Source organism: Poecilia reticulata, linkage group LG19 (assembly GCF_000633615.1).
Source record: "Poecilia reticulata strain Guanapo linkage group LG19, Guppy_female_1.0+MT, whole genome shotgun sequence".
Classification (NCBI taxonomy): domain Eukaryota; kingdom Metazoa; phylum Chordata; class Actinopteri; order Cyprinodontiformes; family Poeciliidae; genus Poecilia; species Poecilia reticulata.
In genome coordinates this window covers 21590874-21612758 of record NC_024349.1, presented here as the reverse complement: position 1 = coordinate 21612758, position 21885 = coordinate 21590874, and the positions used below count along the sequence as shown (strand labels likewise).

Here is a 21885-nt window from a genome sequence, read left to right as displayed (position 1 = left end):
TTTGCATCGGCCTGATCAAAATAAAGCAGCAAGTGAAACGGCTAAAACTCATCTGTGGAACCGAGATGCGTCGTGATCTGTTTCATTCCACTTACTGTCACTTTCAGTTAGACTTTATTTAATGTTAACGTGATTTTTATCAATTCAGAGATGCTATGCTAGCTTAAAAAGACTTCCCTCAAAAAACATTTTCATGGTAGTTGTACACAAATTACTAAACCATCTTCATTTATTTAACTTCATTCTGCATGACCCCCAAAATTGGTTAAGCTGTTCAGGAGCTATTAAAACACAATACATTAACTGAAAACGTTTTAGTGGTGTGAAGTGCAGTCTATGCTGATATAAACTGCAGTTTACATCAACAGACTGTGAGGTCAAGAAAAAACGCTTCAACTTATTTGCCAATACCTTGAAACTTGACGAAAATGAGAAGCCAGAAGCCACGTAGAGAGAAAGTGTTATGGTCAAACAACACACTAAGCTGTTTGTCCACAAAGATAAGGAACTATGAGTGTAAAGGTCAAGATTTAGCTTGTACAAATTATGAAGCATAATTGCAATCATCATGTTGCAGGTCTCTTTTGCTACCAACCAATTTAAATGAACTCATTGTGCCAAGAAAATGACAAATATCCAGACAGAAGTTTTGTTGATGCCCATCAAAGGTGGGTGGCTGGGGTGTAATGTGCTTAGGGACATTAAACCAGATACGAGTGTATAACTTTGACCTTGTATGGATTTAGCAAAGTCTACAAATTCAAGCTTTACTGTTTTGTATACAACAAAGCTACAGTATAGAACTTTCCCATTCACCAACATGGATTACGTGTTTATTTTTGGCTCCATGTACGGCTATGGTGAGTTTCTTTGGGGTGACAAAGAAACTCACCTAACCCACCACCGCAAAGGGTGGTGGGTTTGGTTCAACATGGGATAACCTTTTTAATATGCATGGAAGATGATGGATGGCTAAGGAGCTACATTACTGACATTGGGGTGTCCGAGGATTGGCAGTAGAGGCATTACCAGCATGTGACTGTGAGCTGATGTCCTGATGATGGTCCACTGGATTACAGCAAAACACCGTTTGTGGTTTTTCACCATCCTCCATAACTTCTTTGAACCCAGTTGAGCGTACTAGAAATGAACCATTATTCCCTCTCAACAAGAAAGTGCCCAGGGTTATATTAACACTGTATCTTGATGCTGTAGTGAATTTTTGTGTAAAATAAATAAATACAGAAAAAACTAAGGAGAAAAAAAAAGAGCAAAACCACAACCATTCATTGGGCAGCAAGGTCACCACAGACACTGCATACCTTCGAAGGTCCAATTTAATTTTCTACATCCTTCAGACAAGGGGAATGTATCTTGGTGTGTTTTTGTTTAGTAATTTTTATTGCTGTATATGCAGTTTTTATCAACTGTATTCATTCAGTTTCCGACAAAGTGGAAGTGTACAAAACCCTTGTAAATCTTTCGCAAGATGCAACGTGAAGGATTGCGATACATCTCAGGTGAACTACGCAAACGGCAAACTTCATAACCAGAAAGGGTGCAAAAATATTTATTGCTAATAAACCTGTAGTCAGTTGGTGTATATTTGTTTTATATTTACAATAATAGAGTACAGAAGAATGGGAATGTAAAAGAAAAATCCCAGCCATTTAAATAAATACAAAGGGACTGCCACGGAACAAGACTACAAACATAAACCAACTGGAGAAACTCCTATACAGCTGGACCAACAACTGCTGTGAGAGAAAACAAACAAAAAAAAAACTATACCTTTTAATGTATGTACTTAAATTATAGTCAGTGAATCTGTCCATAAGAATACCGTTAGCTTTCCAGGAACATCAGGTTTGCGTGATGTTAATTCGGAAGACAGGCAACACGGATGAGCGTTCCCATTCCAAAGCTTGTATGTGCGTGTGGAGAAGGTGCAGAGGAGTCACAACAGGCCGAACACTGGACTCATTCCTATCAGTTGTGTTATGCAGGTGTTACTTCTCAATATACGCTTTTGTTTTAAGCCAGTCAACATTACAGCTAAATGTCTTTGGCTAGCAACAGTCTATTGTGTTAAAACAGTAGCTTACACAGTCAGTTTAGTGTATGCATGGCAGATGCTCTTTTTTAAAAACATTATTTACAATAAAGACATAGGAGGAAGGGGCTGGAGGGGGGGGGGGGGAAATAATACAAAAACGTCACAGTTAACTGAAGTGCATGGAATGCAAACTCTAGACATGAAATTCAAACTTCATAGCGTGTCTTCTTTAATAACATATATGATCTGTGTTTAGTGACCAGTGTGTAGTGTTTCTAAATAAGTCGTAGCAGAGCTAAAAATATAGTGGGCTCCTAAACATGCGGCACGGCAGGCAGACGTGATGCGTTGCTCGTCAGAACTCCTTCGCGTCTTTGTTTTCGAACAGGTGGAGTCTCTGCTCCGCAGTCAGCCCTTCCTTCAGACTCTGGAGGGAAACAAACAAAAGAGATATTCGACGTTAGGACACGTCTCCCAGGCGGAAAAAAAAAAACAACAAAAAAAACTTAAGAGTTAGGCAAGGGATTTTCCTCTATTATCCAGTTGTCACCCAGTTATGATTAAATCTACCCAGGTATGTTTCTTAGCTTTACTTAAGTGTTTTCTGGCTTTAAACAAAAAAACTAAATGTGAGAAATTTATCATGAACTAAAGATCATTGTCAGATCTTGAGTGGGAGACAGCAGGGTGTGTTACACCGACCCGTGGGTGTGTCTGCTTTGGTTTACCTAAAGGAGAGGAAGAAGTAGGCCTACACACGTCTTCTGCTAACTGTCCCAGGGCATGTCTCGATTCACAGACTGAGGACAGAAGGGGAGGAAAAAACAAAACACACACACACCAGCAAAAGTGTGTGTTAGACCGCTGTGGTGTTTGATTTGCAACAAAATCCCAAGATTGCAGTTCAGATGGAGTCATAACAGACAGGAAAATGTAGTCACACCCCTTGAACTTTTATTTTTTATTTTTTCCCACGATGCAGCCACAAATGTGTGTTTATGCCAGGGCAAGACCAATACAAATTAGAGCTTAACTGAATAAGAAACAAGAAAATATGTTGTTTTTTTTATTACATTTTATTTATTTTTTTAACTAACAGCTGATTTTTTTCTTGAGTCGGTTTTTTGTAGAAACATCATGGCTTCAATTACCAGTTTTATAGAGAATTCTTGAATTTCAGCAATGTGAACTAATATTCTCACTTTGATTTAGGTCTGGTCTTTCACTAGGCCATTTTAAACACATTAATATTTTTCAGTCTGCTGGAAGTGAAACGTCGGCGCTTTGAGCCTGTGATACGTTTTATCATCATATATTTACTTCCTTCCATCTTCCCATCAACTCTGACATGGATTTCCTGTCTCTGCTAGAGAAAAGTGACCCCCAGCATGTTGTAGCCATTAAATTGTCTCACAGTGAGGACAACGTGTTCAGGGTGGTGTGTGTTAAAACTTCACCACACATGGTATTGGGTATGTATGGATTCTATTACTTAGGTACTTTTGAGGGCTGGGCAGCACAGCTTCAAAATAAAATCTCAGATGTTTTCAAACCAGGTCTGATTTTATTTTTTTTTCTCACTTTCTTTTCTAAAGAAAAAAAGACAAATGGCAGAAAATATTTTAAAAAATCGGCTTTTGTTTCAATCGTCCCTTCAGTGAGTTGTTCGACAGAGCATTAGGGCCAGGCTGTGACAAGTTTTGCTTAATTACGAGAATGCAGTCATAATATTAGCAGAATAAAGAAGGAATTTTACCTGGAAAACTTCTTGAAGTTATGAGAAAAAAGTTAACAAGAAAAAGAGCTTTGATAAGTTATTGCCATCTGGTGTTAGCAGCTCAGTCTGTGAGGGTCTTTCTTCAAAATGGTTTGCATGATCATTTCAAAGTCCTACTGGAGATAATTTGATGCTGATGGGTTAAAAGATTGTCTGTAAAAACTTGTTACACAGAAAAATTTGTATTTTTTTTTGTAGGGGTTAACATAAAATTATAACTTCATTCTTCTAATAAGATGACTTTTGACTCTTAGTGTATGACTTTATTATACAGTATTGCTGTAGTAACTTGTTATAGAAATGGTAGCCAGGTTCAAAATCCAAATAAATAGAAACTTTGCCAAACAAGATGGTGGAAAATAACAGATTTTTCAAAAAACCCAAAATTTTATTGATAAAAAAACATTAAAACCATAATTTTCCTTCCACTTCAATTATGCACTACTTTGTGTTGGTCTATCAAATAAATTCCATTCCATTCAGTAAAGGCCCTGGATATCGATAAAACACAGCTAGGGACATGCACTGTTGCATGCAACTTTTCAGGCGACCTGCAGAGGGCAGCAAATAACTGGAACGTGCATCTCAGGTCTTAATGAATGGAAAGCTGGACTGCTCTGTCTGCTGTCAAAGTGTTGCTGTCTCACATCACAGCCATGTGGTTTTGCCGTTCAGCGGGAGCTCTCACGGACTGCACGGCTGCTGCAAACACAAATCGTTTCTTTCTGACCCACCTTTGACCTCAGGGTTCGCTCCGAGCGCTTGGCTGCCGCCGCTGCCATCTTCAGGATGTCGGGGTTGCTTTTGGACTTCATGATATCTGTTACGAGAACGGTCAGAAACCGAATTAGATTGGTGGTCGGACGGCGGGCCATTTCGAGGTGGCGGCGGCCGGCGTACCGTATCCTCCTCGCTCCAAGTCCTCGAGCGACGGCTCGCCAAGCGCCTCGTGCACCAGCTGCAGCTGCTCCCGGAGCCTTCCGAGGTCCCGCTCCGCCTTGGCCTTCACGATGCTCAGCTCCGTGTAGATGTCCTTGTACTTATCTGTCGCATACTTCTTGTCCTGCAAGCACAACATTTCGCTTAGAGAAGCAGAGCTCTTTTGGAGGCGCGACTGGGAATCGTTGGCAGTCGCCGAGGCGAAGCCGCGAAGGAGTCGACGTTACTCTTTGAGCGGCCTGGAGTTCGTCTTTGAGGGAGTTGATTTCCTGTTTCAGGTACTGAACCTCAGACTCCTTCACCCGCAGCATCACCTGAGGAAACCACAGGGAAAGAACATGGACTGGATTTGTAGGAAAATGCATAAACCTATTAATAGAGGGTTAGTTGTCATGTCGATGCAAAATGTTTGATTACAATATTACAGTCTTACACACATACTTTTCTTGTATTGTATAAAAAAAGGTTCAAGGGGTTAAATGAAAAATCTGTAGAAAGTGCCTGTTTGTTTCATCAGATTAATCGACAGATTAATCAAAAGGAGTAACTATTTACAAAAATAATTATTATAGATAATCTATATTTTTTAAAGGGACATATCCTTTACAGATCCAATTTTTTTCGGGTTTTTTTTTTCGGTTTTATTTTTGTTTTATTCTGTGTTATAATGTAGCGTTCTTTACTGAATTAAAGTGTATTGGTCTTTAAGAGGGGAAACTTGCATTATTACTTCATTATCAATAACACTACTTGAAAATAGTTTCAGAACCATATTATTGCAATAATAATAGTTACTGGGACAATTTATCCACCAGCTAAACTGTGCCATCGTGACAGACAGGGCCTACCTCTATTTTAACTGTGCAAAATAAACTAAACTAGTGGCTCTCACAACTGAAAGGCTCCTGAGGGGAAACAGCTGCCGCCGCCAAAGTTCACTGGTGCAAACTGGTTTTAGAATCCTATCTGTGTGATTTTATGCGCTTCTGTGTGGATAAAATCCACAGATAGGATTTTATCCTATCTGTGTGATTTTATGGTTACCTCTAACTCATACAGCTCCTTCCCCTGGATCGTGGTGTTTGGATCTCCGGCTCCATCCTCAGACGTCATGGAGCGCATCTTGGTGATCTCTGCAGCCAGACGGTTGTTCAGCTCCTAAACGTGATCCGGAGAAGGAGATCAAGACAGAGTCCAGCAGAAAGCATGAGGGTGTAGACTGAGGGTGTAGACTGTGTGTGTGTGTGTGCACCTGGTTGTGTGCGTTGAGCTCCTGGTTCTCCCTCTGACACTGCCTGAGGGCCTGCCTCTCAGCCTCCAGAGCCTGGGCCAGGTGGGCGTTCTCCAGGCACTTCTGGGAATACTGCTCTGACAACACCTCGATCTCCCGCTGGAAGGAACACAGCTCCTCCCTGGAACACAACGTCAAGCCTGATAATGCGTTCGCCGTCCACGTTCAGAAAATTGCTTGAAATGCGATACCTCGGCCTACGAGAAGTATTCGGACCCATTTAATGTTTTTAACAGTTTGGCCACTGGCTTCAGTGGATTTTATTGGGGTCTCGTGTGTTGGAGCAAATAGATTTTCATGTACTTCTTGTTACTAGTTGCAGTAATCCAGCAGTGTGTGTGATGGGACTCCATTATTTCTAACTTTGCTGTTTTAAAAAAAAAAAAAAAAAGAATTTTCTTCTAAAAACCTTCAGTGTGTTTAGAGAAGTGTAGGAGACGAATGTGGCCAAGTGGGTAAAAAGTATCGCTGGATGACTTACTGAAATAATTTAAAAAAGGGGCAAATAAAAGAAATATTTCTTGTGTTTTACTTGATACGTTTCATTTAAAAAGACAGAAACTTGCCATGGAAATCTAAAGTTAAAACAATTACAAAAAATGTCCATCTGCACCGGCTTTATGTGCTGGACGGCAAAATTTATACCGCTTTGTAATAATTCAAGAACCACAAATGGCCACCGAGTCACACTTTGGAGCAAGAAAAATAAAAATCTGACACGTTTTCATTTGTATTCATTCTATTTCAGTCTGACTCTCCAACATAAAAGAAATCCAGTGAAAACAGCTGCCTTCAGTAAATAGAGTAAATAATTTAATCTCAGGTCAAAACAGCGTGGTGAAATTCCAATAAAATCCATCAAGATTTGTGGCTGCACCATTAAACCGTTGAGGCGTGTGAATCCTTTTGGTTTTGATCCTCTGACCTTTTAATTCTGGTAGCCTGTAAACTCCTCACAGTGCTGAAGGCAGGCAGGTGAAGCGAACACATGGAGCCTCCATGCATGTTCATACAAGCCGTGAGTGAAATATGCACTGATCAGGATAAATCAGCAGGTCTTAAAACCTGGAAAAGCATCAGAGGTGACAGTTGACTGGCGGCGTGTGTCAGCACAGCCCAGCCTGACGGATCCGAGATTGCTTTATATACACAGCTGTGCTTTAAAATGGGTTTGTTTTTAATCATTTGATGTCTTAAAAGTGAATCTATTTTAAGAGAAATGAGGTAAATATGCCTCAGGCCAAAAGGACTGAAGTATTGAGTCGAGGAAATCTGTATACATTTAGACAGCAGTAGCTTTTTAAAACAAACCCCAGTCCTATTAATATAGATTTTTCTCGAGGTGTACTGATTGCAGTTTTCTGACCGATCACTAATTTTTAAAAAACCTGCAGATTCAGATTTTGACTGAAAAGTTGCTAAATACACCACCTCCAATCTGGAATCTCAAAATTTTGAGAAACAGCAAAATCCCACAAGAAGAAAACTACATAGAATATTAAGGTTGAAACTGCCAATTATTATAGTAATTGATTATTCTGACGATTAAAATTGGTTTCATTTCCATTTAGCCAATTAAGCCTTTTTAAAAAAATCTAAAATATTCAAACACAGGAGATGCAAATAAATAATAGTTTTTCTTAAATACTGCTCTGAATCTGCTTTTTCAGCAAATTAGATTTTTCTGACTCTGTATAGTTAGCGATTTAATCGATTACTGAATCGACAATTATTTCATTAGTTGATTAATCATGATTAATTGTTTCATCCCAGTAGAATATACAAGATTAAATAATCCCGCCACAACAAAATTTAAGACCTGTGATTAATGCATTTAAGGCCAACTTTAAGGAATTTAAGACATTTCAAGGACTCAGAGAGATGAATTGCAGACTTTTTAAGGATGCGCGGACTCCCTGCTTTATCTTTCCGATGAATGTAATCCCTGCGGCAGAGCAGAGGACTCACTCGTGCTGTCTGCGGATCTCCTCCATGTCGGCGTTCTCAGCGTTGCTGCTGGCCTTGCGTGCCTTCTCCAACTCCTTCTCCAGCTCCGTCCGGTGAGCGTTTTTCATTGCTTCGATAGCTTAGATAACCGGCAGAAACGAGAAGAAAAACTTCAGTGGCAGTTTGTGGACATTTCTCTGGAACTCATCACACCTCATGAAAGGTAGTTTTCTTTTTTTCTCCTTTTACCAGCGATTGTTGCGGCCGTTTCCTCCTCCAACAGCCTCTCCTTCTCCTCCTTCAGGTTCTCTAGCTCTCTCTGATGTTTCCTCTGGAGCTCTTCGATCACCTTCTGATGGGACTCTTCCATGGCGGCAAATCCTCTCTCACAGGTGGCCTGTAAGAAAACAAGGCTCGCAGTGAGCAACAGGTCATCTGCAGAGGAGCAGCAGATCGTTATCGGCTGAGGAGGAGGGGAGGAAAAAACATTCATCCTTTATGTTTAAACCAGTAAACAATAATAACTTTAATCAATACGTTAGAGCCTTGCAACCATGTGCAAGTGGAGCATGTTTGAAGACAGAGAGGGTTAGGAGGAACGGCAGGATGCACAATACGTAGAAGAAAGCCACAGATGGTCAGAGAGGAGGGCGAATGAATGAAGAGCTGCCACTTCCTGTTCCATCAAATGTGAAGAAAATCCTAACTCCAGTCAACAAAGTCCTAAACTTTCTGACCGACTGGATCTTAGGCAGAATGTCGGGCTATGACTGTGGGGCCGACAAGATATCAGCAAGGCCGAAATTACACCTCTTGCGTGTAATTTTGAACAAATACAAACAGGAAGCAAACGTGAGGAATGGAGGTCTGCTGGATTTTCACAGGAGTAGCCTTCTCCCTGGGGGGACAAACCCAGGGGCTGAGGGAGAAGTGGAAAAGTCCCCCACCAACACGGAGCTAGTGTAAACTTCCTGCTCTGACATCCGACCAAGCAGCTGCTTCAGAAGCCTGTGAGCTCATTTGTTTGGTGTTTAGAGAAGATCCAAATTTATTTTAATTGCATTGTCCAGTGTTATTGAAATAAATGGGGCAAAGTCATGCAATCGGTCCCTCCCCCGCGTGTTGCTACACACGGCAAGTCTACGACTACAATAAATTTATGTTTTCATACCTTTTTAAAAATAAAAATGTAAAACCTGTGCTTGAAAATTTTTATAGCACGATAACATTTTAAAAGTATAGAAATGAAGCATCAGCTGTGTTTGTCTAAAGCTGACTACCTGAGCAGATGGCCTGACTAACGCCCTAATAGTAGCGCTTCATACTTGTGTTACTTAATATGGAACAGAAAGAACTAAAAGATACAATATTATGTTCAAAACAGGAGCAAATTCAGCTGTTTTCTATCATAGATTATTGTTTATCAAACTGGAAATAATGATACACAACACAATCATAACTGTCATCATCAAAATGCAATATTATTTTAGCAGCAATTGGAATAAATGCTGCTCTTCTGTTATAGATATAAAAAAATAACAGTATACAGGGCCATGTAACAGTTTCTCAATTTAAATTTATGTGCAAATACTTTGGCAGATTTAGTTCTGCTGTTCAGCTACACATTATTTCCTAGCTTAAAGGGGTTTTAAACGTAATATTTTTTTTAAATCAAGGACCGTATTTTGGTATGAGCAAAGTTATTACTATTTCAAGTGAAACTATAAAATTCTTTCCAAATCATCTGCTTTGCAAGTTTTCTTTAAAAAAAAAGGCTAAGCTAAAGTAGGAAAGGAGATGAATTTACTAGTTTATTTAGTAAATCCGTTTTTTTAGTGTATACATTTACAAGCGTTGTTCAGCTTCAAATTACTTTTAAAAATTTGTCTGCGTTTTCTTTTTTTTTTTGCCCCATTGTTTTCCACAGACAGTGGTGGTTGTTACCAACTAAAAGGTTAGCAGTGCTAACCCTAAAACACTAATCATAAACATTAGTTCTGCTAACACTAAAGCACTAGCTTCTGGTATTTGGTGAAAGCTAATGCCAAAGCACTAACTTTGATTCAAATTATATCTGCCCTTGAAAGACTACAACCCTCGAGCACCAATTTAATTTTGACAACATAATTTACATGTTCTGTGATTACCTTATTTGTTTATACCCTGTTTTGAACTGTCCACGTTTAATTTTTTCCCTGTATGTTTATTTGTTGAAATTTCAAAAGAAAAGTGCAAGAGAAGAGAGCTTTAGGCTATTTACACTAATGTTTCACCAAGTTCAGCACATCCTCACTAGCCAATAGGGATTTTGAAGGGTGTTTTTATTATGAAATGCAAACTATGACCATGGTGAGCAGTTACTAACGTGAACCACCCAGTACTCTGCTTCGACTTTTGTGGAAAAAAGAAAAAGTTGGGAAACTTGTGTACGTGAGTGAGGCTATTAATCAGTGATCCTCTGATGTTCTAGTCAGACAGAGACTTTCTGTTGTGAAATGGATTGTGAAGGTTGGAGCGAGGGACATGTTGGGAAATGCTATCTATGGAGTAAAAAGTGTCTAAAGTAAATTTTTGCTCCATGTGCAACCCTTATTAAAAACAGCATATCAGTTTTACATACTAATTGAAAAGTAATTTCCAAAAAAAAATAATTAACAGGGTACAGTGACCTTCTAATGCAACATAAAAAGTACTGGCACCTTCCATTTGTACGCAGAAGTCGGAACTTCCAAGTTGATAAAAATGAAATTGAGCGCTCCCAAAAGTCCAACTGTTTGGCCACCAGATAAGCTTGAAAATAACCCCAATAAACAGTTGTCAGACAGTGCACTATTTGCACTTTTGAGAGACTATATCTATAAATCTGTAGTATACATAGAAATGTACTTCTGATGAGCCATTCTTAGTGGCTCGTGCTGCTAACAGTAACTCAAACTTATCAATAAGCAGAAGAACTGAGCTTGTTTCTGACTTGCAATCTCAACACAACAGATTGTGTGTGACCAAGTTCCGACTTTAGAGTCAAATGAAATTGTCAAGTTGATTGGCAAAATAATCAGTCAACTTTCTAGCTGTCTCCATGGCTCCAATGGCAAATGGTTTCTAATATTTAGACCAATTCATCTTTTTTTATCAAGGGAGAAAACAGTCCTATAAAAACATTGAACATAAATTGGACAATAATAATGAGAAATGAGCTGAATACCATCTAAAGACAGCTCTGAATGCACCAGAGTTCTAGAAAGAGCTAGCAAGTAGACTGAGTTAAGATTACTTTGTCAAATACTTGAAACAGCATCTTCGTCACTGAGCAAAAGCGGCACATCAAGTAAAATTGTTAGTATGGAAAAGCAGAGGGATTCAACAACTGAACACATATTTCATTACAGCCAATATTCATCTAAAAAAAGAAGAAGCATTTTTTAAGCTGTTTGCAACTTTATATGTTTAAAAGAGTAACTTTGGATTGTGGAAACATGAATAATAAAACTCATGCAAAAAGATAAATGTGGGCTCATGTGTGTAACTTTTTTTTGGTTGCTAGAGCTTATCAGCTACTGGTAGCTCTACAGCTAAAGCTGAAGGAAAAGTCACATGAACCCTACGGGAAGTTAGTTTTCATGCAACACAGAGGAAACGTGGTTTACGGCACAAAGAGCCAAAGAACAGTGATCGAGGTTAGGGAAGGGAGTTAGGTTGGGGAAGGAATGGGATCTGATAATGCCACAAAGGAAAACAAGGCATCACAGACGGGAGGACGGCAATGACAAGGAGCGCTTCCACCTTAAGGTTCTCCAGGTCTCTCTCGTATTTCAGCCGCAGGGTGTTTGTGCCACCCTGCTCATCCCGTCGCCTCATCTCTTCGGCCATGACTGAAACTTGGCTCATCAGCTCCTGGATGCGTTCCCGCAGGGTTGACGTTTGGGCTGAGGCTTCCTGCAACGGTGCGTGCTCGTCAGTTTCGTTCTTCTCTCGGCTCGCTGGGCTCAGCATGCTCCTCAGCTCTTCCATTTCCCGTTCGAACCTCTCGAGGAGTCTCCTCTTTTCATCCTCATGCTTGTTTTTCAGGTTCTCCATAAAGTTCGTCAATGAGTCCATCTCTTTAATATTTTCCTCTGAATGAAGGCGGATCGTTTCATTGGCTTTTTTTACTTCCTGCCTTAGTTTTTCCAGCTCCTTCTCGTAGTTGTTTTTGATATCTCGTAACTCCTTCCTGTGCCTCGCCACCAAGTCCTGAAGTTCAATGGTTTTATCCACAGAATCTATGGGCTCTCCTTCAATCTGGATCAAAGTTTGTGGTGCTTCTGAAAGTTTCAGAGAGGCCAGAGAAAGCTGATTTTGAAGATCTTCCAATTTGGACTGGAGGTCCCTAGCAGCTTCTTTCAGCTTAGGGCAATTTGGACAATTCAAGCTCCCCGTCTGCACTACAGTCTGACTCTGTTGACTCTCTATTTCATGCTGTACTTTAAGCCTAACAATCAAATACGACAGGCAAGCTTTCTTGAGAGAATCTAAAAGATACCTAGAAGACTGTGTCTGTCCAAGACCAAAGCTTGTTAGACCAAAAGAGAGAAGTTTCTGGTCTTTGTTCTGTTCCAGACTGGAAGCAATCTGCTTCAAATCACGGGATCTTCCCTCCAAAGTTTCTATTAACTGTCTAAGAATCACAGCGTATGTTTCATCATCAAGCCAGCTGTACATTTTTGCGAAATCCATTGGCATTTCAGTCTCTGCCTTCCCCAGCAGCTGAAGTCTTTTCTCTGCCTTTATCTGCTGGAGCAGCTCAGACTCACTAATCTGTTTGCCTTCTTCAGGTTCCAACTTGGTATTGCTCAACACTTGGCTCCAGAACTCCCACTCCAGCACTGACCTCATCTCCTTTCCACCAATGCAAAGAGGTTCTTCCTTACAAGAACCAAATAAAGTGCTTCTTAAAAGGCCAAGCATCTTTTCTACATCAGTATCTACCTTTGCTAACATCTCTATGACTTTATCTAATGCCTCAGACCTCATCTTCAACTCGGTTATCACTTGCTTGAATAGTCCATCATCAACCTGCTTGTCTTCTACATTTTCACCCTCACCAACATTCTCTCCAGCTCTATGCATCGTTTCTAATCTCTCTTGCAGCATCCTCGCCTCATTTTCTGCTACTTCTAGCTTCTCTCTGCTAACTTGCTCAATTTCCTGATTTACTGCAACTAGTTCATCGTTTCGGGCTTCCAACTCTATACAGCGCTGCTCTGTATTCCGGAGACTTCTCTCAGCCTCAAGCACCTTAGCTTGAGAAGATTGAAGTAGGTCTCTGAGATGTTCCTCTTCTGGGTGTAATTCATCATCCTCGTAGCCTGCCTGGAAACCCAGACCTCTTAGTGTGGCCTCTTTCAGCTGGAGCTTCTTCTCCGTGTCTTTAAGGGTGTTGCCTAGTTCCTCCAACGTAACTAACGCCTCATGGAGCCTCAAAGACTTTTCGTTAAGCTCTCTCTCGTAATACTCGCGGTCTATAGCACTAGCTTGATTTTCAGCCAGTTCGGCCTTCAGTCTTTTCAGCTCCTCTACGACTAGATGGTGTTGTTTTCCGCCCTGCTGGCTAACAAGCTCAGCTTTTAGTCGGTCTATTTCTCTATCGGCTTCAGTTAGCTGGTTTACTATCTCTTGACATCGTTGTTTTAAGGCGCCGTTTTCCCCTGTTAGAAGTTCGACTCTCTGAGAGAGTGAAGCAATCGTCACATCACTCGTCTCTGAATGGTGTTCCAGTTTGGACAAAGAAATGTAGGGGTCTTTGAGGTTTTCGAAATTATGCTTCTGAACTTTCCCCATCATATCCTCCATGGTTAGAAGACGCTCTTCGTATTCTCGTATGCTCTCTCCTGCTCTGGCCAAACTCTTCTTAAAAGTTTCATTTTCAATCTCCTGCTGGCACTGCCAAGCCTCCAGGAGCTTCTGAAGTTCGTGTTTTCCTCCGGTACTTTGAGCAAAGCTGTGGAGTTTCAACACTCTTCCGAGCTCCTTCAGAGTCAGAGGTTCCTCGGTCAGAAGATCTTCGAGTTCTTGAATCGCATCTGAACTGTCCTCGAGCAAGAAACTAACTCGTTTTTGGATGAGTTCAGTGGCAGCGCCTTCTGGCATTGGTGGCGTTTGATCAGAAAGGTTAGGCTCCTTGATGGAGGAGTGAGAAAGCGAAAGGCCAAGCTGTGCCTGCATGTTGCGCTTTTTCAGCTCTTGCAGCTTCAGGAGCTCTTTGGTCTCCTGGTACTTCTTTGTTAAACTCTGTGCTTGGGAACTAACCGGTTCGAGCCTCTTCATCTGGGGCGTCACATCAGCCTCCAGACCCAAAGGGTGCTCCAGCTTGGAAAAGGGGACCAGACAGTTGGTTAACACACAGCAGGGGAGACAAAAAGCTTGCTAATAATTCTCAGCGTTATATCTACCAATCATTTTGCTGTCACTTTAAAAACAAATGTTATATTCCCATTTCCACATATTCATACGAAATAAAAAGGAATTCCATTCCAATTCAAATTTCCTTTCAAATTAATTGTACAAACAAAATGCGAAATGGAAGGAAAACAAATGTCTGCGGTTAGTTAATCAAAACAAAGCATGCATGTTAAATGGTTATTTGTTACTTCATGTTGTAAGTAATGCAGTATTAGTTCCAGCTAGAAGGTTTACTCAAGAGCAGAAGGCATACAAGGTCCTTTTGATGTATATTCCTAAAACCGTTGAAATTCTTTTCTGACGAGGCGGCAGATTGGATCATCCTGCTAAATGTTCATTCTTGTGGTGTATTTTACAATAGATTACAAACACAAAAATAACCCAAAGATGGCATTGGGGCTTCAGTCTAAAATATGATGGTCATTAAAAACAGTCCAAAATCATCTAGACATCAACAAACAGAAATCCAACATGACACATTTATCTCAATGTATTAATGTAGCTCAACAGAAAAATGTTAACACAACAGAAAGATGATGTATGCAGAAATTAATGGAAGATATGAATCTGACATCCATGCCAAGTATTAGAATATAAGACGTTATTTTCAGTCTGGATCAGTCAGTGAACTTTACAAAGGATATTTCACTCTAAGCACAACTCATAAGTACACAATAGCATTTTAAACAAATGTATCTGAAATGTAGATGATGAAAAGAGAAAATGTCCAACTTTAAAAAAAAGCGCTGAAGTCTATGTGACTATACATGTGCGATCACCACTTTACCGGGACAAAATTGAGAAAAAATTGTCAGAAGTAATAAAAAGGGAGGAAGGCTTGTATACTTAAAACAAAGGGCAACATTTTCTCTTAGTACTCATTTTGAGGTTTTTTGTTGCCGTTTTCAAATTGAGATGCACCGATATATCGGCTGGTGACTGGAATTGATCGATTTTCCACTAGACTGCGTCCTATCTACCTTCTAACAGCTTCCACTAACAACAACACACTTCGGTGGGGAAGTTCATGTTGACGGAACAAGCCTTAAAATTTAAACCAAAGGAAGCACAGAAAAAGGAAACTGCCTTTTATAAAAAGGCCACATCAGCTTCAAACTGAGGTTCCGACTTCAGATCACTCATTTTGCTTCTTCACAGTTTCTCACTTTGAACGTTCTTCTTGACTTTTTGTGTTGCGTCACGTAGTAATTTGTAGCCGCTTTAGGAACGTCTTATCGAATTGGCAAAGAAGTGAGTTGACTTGGAGCCAAGTTTAGCAGGAAGGCTGAACGTAGGCCTTAAATTAAAAAATACTTTCTTTATCCCAAAGGGAAATTAAATGTCGTCATAACTCATATCATCCGAGTATCTTCAAACAGTGGAGGATGACGATGCTGTTGGGAGGACGGATCTCCGGTATCAGTCAGTTTTTCAACAACTCTAAGTAGGTCTCCGACTGAAGACAATGCTGCTGTGTAATGACCCCATGTCATGACATGCTAACAGCTCAATATCCAGGGTGACAATGCCTTACAGTGTCTGGATGACATCATCATGAGGTGGATTAGTTGCTGTTAATCCACCTCATTTGCTTTTGTCGCTCCTCATTAAATATCTGTCTGTTAAACTTCCGTCGGTGTTGAAACATGTCAGATTTGGAAACAATGGCAGCGCTTTTAAAGGTTAAAGTTTAAGATCTGCTGAAAGTACAGATGGAGACTACTGTTTTAGTTACCATATCAGGGATAATTGTGCTAACTTCCAATACCGAGGCTATGGAGACGAACTCTTTCAAAGGACTCAAATTCACAAATTTGTTGGTAGTTTTTGCCTCTATAAGCAAACTTAAAACGGCTAGTTTTTCACACCTACGTGTATGAATCCTAAACCTGTGAAAGCAATTCAGGAAGGTTCATCGTCCATGTGCATCACATTAGAGTGAAATAATCCTCTGCAAGTCACATTAACAGCTAGCACGCTACGGTCTTTTGGTCCAAACTCAATGCATTTCTGAAACGAGTAGAATGAGTTCAAAAAACCAGGACAGACAGAACGCAGAGAGCAGGTAATTAACTAGTAGAAAGCTGGCGTAGAAACAGGATTTTACTGTTTGACACATGCAATGAACTCATGCAAGGCCTCATACCAGGAGAATCTGCAGTTTTGATGTCAGTTTGTTTGGTTTTATTACATTAACACGACATGCAAAGGATGTTACAATAGGAAGTGGAAGTTACTGAACTCTTGAATCTGCCGCTGTGGCAGAGCTGACTGAATGCGATGAAACCGCGCAGCGCCGTGCCGCGCCGCTAACTCACCGGGGAGATGTAGCCAGAGCGGATGTCCTGCTCTTGCTCCAGAGCGATTCTCAGCTGGAGCTCCAGCTCCTGCTTGTGCTTGTTTGAGTCAAGTAGCTGCTGGTGACAGCACTCCAACTGGGCCTTCAGGTCCTCTATCTGCACCAGCAGGAGAGAGTAAAACATAGATGCACTGGTTATTCGGTTTGTCACCGGATTAGCTAGACATCAGTTGCACATCCTCAGCTCTTCTTTTGTTGTGGAAATTACACGATGACCTAACAGGTCTGGGTGGTATACCAACTTTAATCTATTTTAAAATCAGCTATAAAACCACACAATGCATGGCCCCACCCCGACTTTCCTCTGTTTTTGTCATAACCGAGGCTGAGCTTCAGACTTGTTTACAGCTTTACTACTTTGTCCATGTTCTTAGACGGCTGAAGCCTTTAAATGAAGGTGGAAGCGTGTCAGACAAAGCTGCTCCTGCAGAGTGTAATCAAAACAGTCAAAACCAGAAGACTTGGTTTGTCATCCAATGTTTACCTTGCACACCATAGCCTCTGTTTGACCTTAGCCAAGACATTTAAGCTCTTTTAAAATGTGCAAAAATCATTGGAAAGTTCTATTAGTTCTCCATTGGTGCCCATTTTTGATGCTCAAGAAACCCAAAACTCAAAGGGAGATGGTTGCAAAAAAGTTTCATAAAGACAATAAATATTGTCAAGCTTTTCTAACAAATTTTGCAAACAGAAACTTCAAACTACGATGCATTCTGTTGCATAGTAGATCAACACAATGCAACATAATTGTTAAAAGGAAGAAAATTATTCATAGTTTTCAGTTTATTTACAAATAAAAATAGGAAAACCGTACCATCTATTTGCATGTTTCTGCCAGCTGTAGACTGACATTTTCTAACATTCCTTTCAGGTGGACAATCCTGTCTTGGAGGGTTTGGAGTCGTGCCGTACTCAGTTTCCAGATGATGGATTGAACAAAGCTCTGTGAGATGCTGACATTTAACTCTATTGTTAAACTTCTCCCTAAGTTTATAACCGACCGGCTTACATTTTCCTTCAGAGAACAGTTTATAACGACACTAAATTACACAAAGATGATCTCTATCTGTTAACTGTGCCTTTTGAAGGTGTATGCCAACAGTAAATTTTATTCTTTATGTAAAGTTGATGGAAAAACAAATGCAAGCTATATTTTTCAGAATTTCATTTGTTTAAAAAATTTGAAGATTATAAATTTTTCCCTTTGTGGTTATTAACAATGTGTCGCTTTATCACATGAAAAGGAAAGTATTAAATGCATTAAAGTTTTAAGCTGCAATGTGACAAAATTTAAAAAAACACTTTTACTTTTACATTGCCAAAGGCCTCAGAGGGCCACACCTGTAAGAAACGGATGGAACCAAACTAATCTGTCTGGTTGATTCTGCAGCCGATGTAGCCATGACAACAACGTACCCCATGCTTGTAACTGTCCAGTAGTTTCTCCAGCTGTGTGGCCTCCCCGGACTGCGCCGAGGAGGGCAGCGGGACCCTCCGCTCCTCCCGGATGGGCGTCTTCTCCACCTGTCGCCAGTGCTCCTCGATCACCTCCTCCACCCGCTGCTGCTTCTCCAAACACGTGGCGCTGACCGAGTCTGTGTGCATGACTCCGTCCCCCCCCTCGCAGTCTATCCTCCCTCCGTCTGCAGCAGATGCGTGCTCGGTTCCGGTGGCGCACTCGTATCTCTTCCTCCTCTCCTCCCTCCGTCTGCTGCGATCCGGGTCGGCCTGGAGGCTCTCGGCCTCCTGCGCCCGCTGCTGAGCCAGCGCCTGCGCGATGGGCCTGAACTCTGCCCAGTCGAATGTCTTCGAGCGGCCCTCTCGCCTCCGCTCTCGTGCTCGGCTTTTGATGGCACCCGGAGCGGATTCCCTCTCCACTGAGGACACTTCAGAGGAGGGCGAGTCCTGAGCTACGTCTGGTCTGACGAGACCCTCCAGCGCCGAGAAGGAGCCGTGATCTTCTGTTGAGCTGAGAAGGAGGAAAATGAAACGTTAACCCTACTATGCTAACTTGGATTCAGGCTACCACCTGGTACAAACGCAGAAGACTAACTCAAACTAAAGCTAAACCGATATGGCAAAGACTTCCTGTTTATTGTTACATAGCGAGTGCAGGTCCAAGCAGCATTATTTCTAATCAGTATCGACTTTTTGATTTCAAGCTCTTCTAAATCTTTGGTCAGAGGTGGGTACACTCCAACTAATCCGCTAACTACGAAGCTACTTTTTTGCTTAGCGCTTTTGCTAACTTTGAAAACATTTACCACACATAACTTCACCTAAATACAGTTTTCTGGAAACATTTCTGAAGCACCAATTTACTTTGTTTGTAAAATTTTGGTCAAGGACTATTCAAGTAACTAGATGTTTATATTAATGCTCTTATTTTGTTATTTTGAAGTGGGTGAAGACTGTTTACGCTACAGTCCTCTCTTCCTGTTCTCCACTCGTTATAAATGCAGTAAAAGCAGCAAATGACATTTATTTTGTACCCAGAATGCATCGCTGTAGTTCTACAGTATCTACTCATGTCCAGTCAGACCAAAGCCCTACTGTCTGCAAGTAGGCTAAATTAGCAACAGAGATGGCAAAACTCAATGACTATAAAACTGAAACCATGAGTTAAATGTCTGTTCTTAATCACTTCCTGAAGTGCAACCATACAGGAAGGCATGCAATAACAAATATGACCCTGTAGAGGGTGATGTAACATGTTGTAACACGTCATGGTGGGTATCAACATGGTTGAATTTAGCGCTTCTGCATTAGCTTTCACTAAAAACCGTGATAGCTTTTTAGCATTAGCAAAACTAATGTTCATGATTAGTGCTTTAAGGCTGCCCACCACTAACACTGGTTTTATTTGACCTCGATTTCTCTGCTTTTGATTGGTTTCAGAAGTTTGATGTCAGATCTGACAATGAAGAAATTTCATGATTGTGGTTGAGAGTCGGCCGACCAGCGACTCTTGTTAATTGCTACAATAATATAGACACCAACAACACTATATAATGGAATACAAGCCGTCAAATAAAGAGTTTATATCTGCAGCTTTCACTTCGTTGTACAGACATGTCAGTCATATTTGATACAAAACTGAGGCTGCTAACTTTCAAAGCTGGATTCCACCTTCAGTGTGTTATAATCAGGAGCTCAAAACATTTTCTGGCCCTTATATCTGCATGTTTTTCTTCCAACAATGAACACCCTTAGAATAACATCTCCAACATTGTAGAATGAAGCATAATGAATCACAGACAGAGGTCAAAAAGGAGAAAACGCAGCAACTTTGCCTTACAAATGAACACCTGATGTGTCTCCATGGAAACTAGACATTTCCTACAGCTTTTAGCACCAGGCTTTTGCAGTCCAGCTGATTTTATTCAGCCAAACTGAACCTTTACTCAGAAATACACCCAAACTGGCCCAGCTGGTACTGACCTGGCCACATCCGGGGCGGTGGAAGGTCTCACGTTCTTCATGACTGCCTGGATCCAGTTCCTGCGTATGCCTGCCGTCATGGCTGACAGAGTGTGAACTCCTTCCTGGGTCTGAACACGGATCACCACAGGATCAGCAGAAATCCACAAACATTCAGGTAGTTTGTTCAACAAATCTGCTTCATCCAGCTTAGTGGTCTGTGATGTAACATTTGTAAAAACTTCAGATTTCTTTAGCAGTGGATATCACAGGAGAACAAAGCCTTCAAAGCGTCTTACATGAATTTGAAAGCCGTAGTTGCGCTGAGCCTGGTATTCAGTTACATTGTAACAGGTGGACAGGTCAATTTCACCGTCCAAGTCAGAGGCCTGATGGGAGAAAGTAAAAAGATTTACACACCAGTATTACAAAAAGAGAGCATAACAAATAAAGTAGTGACAGCATGAATCAAACGAGCTCACCTCCTCTGCAATCGAGTCTTTATAGTATCTCAGGCTGTGATCCGTCAAGACGAACCAGTATTTCTTCCACTAAATTAAAGAAAACAGAAATGTTCTGCCACAAAGTCCACAAACAAAATTTAAAAAAGGTCATTTATATAAAATCCTGGTAAACCCCAGCAGTCAATAAAACCTGCTCTACATGGCGGCGGCAGCAGTTTCCTTCTCTTTATATCATCTAGCGAATCATTTAAAGCCGCCGCGCTCCACCCTCGTCTTTTAAGTCCATTGAAGGTGGAAGATGAAAGCGAGGCCACAGCTCTGTGAAGGCCACAGAAAGCCACGGACACTGGAGCGGTTTAGTTCGAATCCCGTTTGGACTCATTTTGCTTCCTATGAGCCTAAAGTGTTGATTTCCCACAGATTTTTAAAAAAATTAATTTTGTTATTCATTCAGCTGAGGCGATTGTGACTTTCAGTACCTGGCCTTGCTCATCCAGCTTCACCATCCAGCCTTTCTTGAAGTTAAGCAAATCCGGCTAAACAAGGAAACAAGCAGCACAGAGAAAAACAAATGAACAAAAAAGAATATTCAATCTGACCGGGGCTCTCAATGACAGCGCTAAAGCATTAATTTACTGCTACTTACCCTCTAAAATTTATTGAAATAACACAATTCTTCACTAAGGTATTTGCACCCCTTAAACTTTTACATTTTGTCAGATTGCAACCACAAAATTATACGTATTTTATTAAGATTTCATATGGTAGAGCATCACAAAGCAGCTCAGAATCTATTTCAGTCAACTGCAACCTGTGGCTACGAAGATGGAAGTGGCTCTTTGGACCTTCTACAATTGTTCTTAATTGTACAAAGTCCAATTAAGAACAACTGGACCTTCTACAATTCTACAATAAATTAGTGGAATTGGTAAATTAGTTGGTAACTTACCAATTGGTAAATTGACAAATTTAGCTGGTAAATTACCAACATTTACCAACTAATGTTCTTAAGTACAGATTTAAAAACAAACGGAGGTTTTCAATACTACTTCCTCTTTTGTCATGGAGTAATTCCATTGAATTTTCACAACAGAAGATCAAATTTTTCGTCTTTAGATTTTAAAAACACATTTTTAAAATTTTTTCCACAAATACCAACATCCAACAGAAGAAAATTTGACCTGTCTTTAC

At 40.6% G+C, this 21885-nt stretch overlaps 1 protein-coding gene across 4 annotated transcripts in view; it reads right to left on the bottom strand.

Annotated features, from left to right (window-relative positions):
- Positions 1-1372: 1372 nt before the first annotated feature.
- The window catches only part of LOC103481929 (myosin phosphatase Rho interacting protein), a 53880-nt gene continuing 33367 nt past the window's right edge, over positions 1373-21885 (bottom strand). Inside the window, exons 10-25 of one of the 4 annotated variants that reach the window (XM_017310792.1) lie at positions 21174-21230; positions 20713-20781; positions 20530-20619; positions 20252-20361; positions 18227-18779; positions 16770-16907; positions 11794-14358; positions 8260-8407; positions 8032-8149; positions 6025-6184; positions 5817-5930; positions 5000-5086; positions 4734-4896; positions 4568-4653; positions 2785-2856; positions 2391-2483 (exon numbers count right to left, since the gene is read on the bottom strand). In XM_017310792.1, the coding sequence (XP_017166281.1) occupies positions 2824-2856; positions 4568-4653; positions 4734-4896; positions 5000-5086; positions 5817-5930; positions 6025-6184; positions 8032-8149; positions 8260-8407; positions 11794-14358; positions 16770-16907; positions 18227-18779; positions 20252-20361; positions 20530-20619; positions 20713-20781; positions 21174-21230 (4491 nt within the window). In that variant the 3' untranslated portion in view covers positions 2391-2483; positions 2785-2823. Of the gene's footprint in view, positions 2484-2784; positions 2857-4567; positions 4654-4733; positions 4897-4999; positions 5087-5816; positions 5931-6024; positions 6185-8031; positions 8150-8259; positions 8408-11793; positions 14359-16769; positions 16908-18226; positions 18780-20251; positions 20362-20529; positions 20620-20712; positions 20782-21173; positions 21231-21885 lie in introns of all 4 variants that reach the window. The other 3 variants (XM_008437759.2, XM_017310793.1, XM_008437760.2) reach the window with 3 other exon arrangements.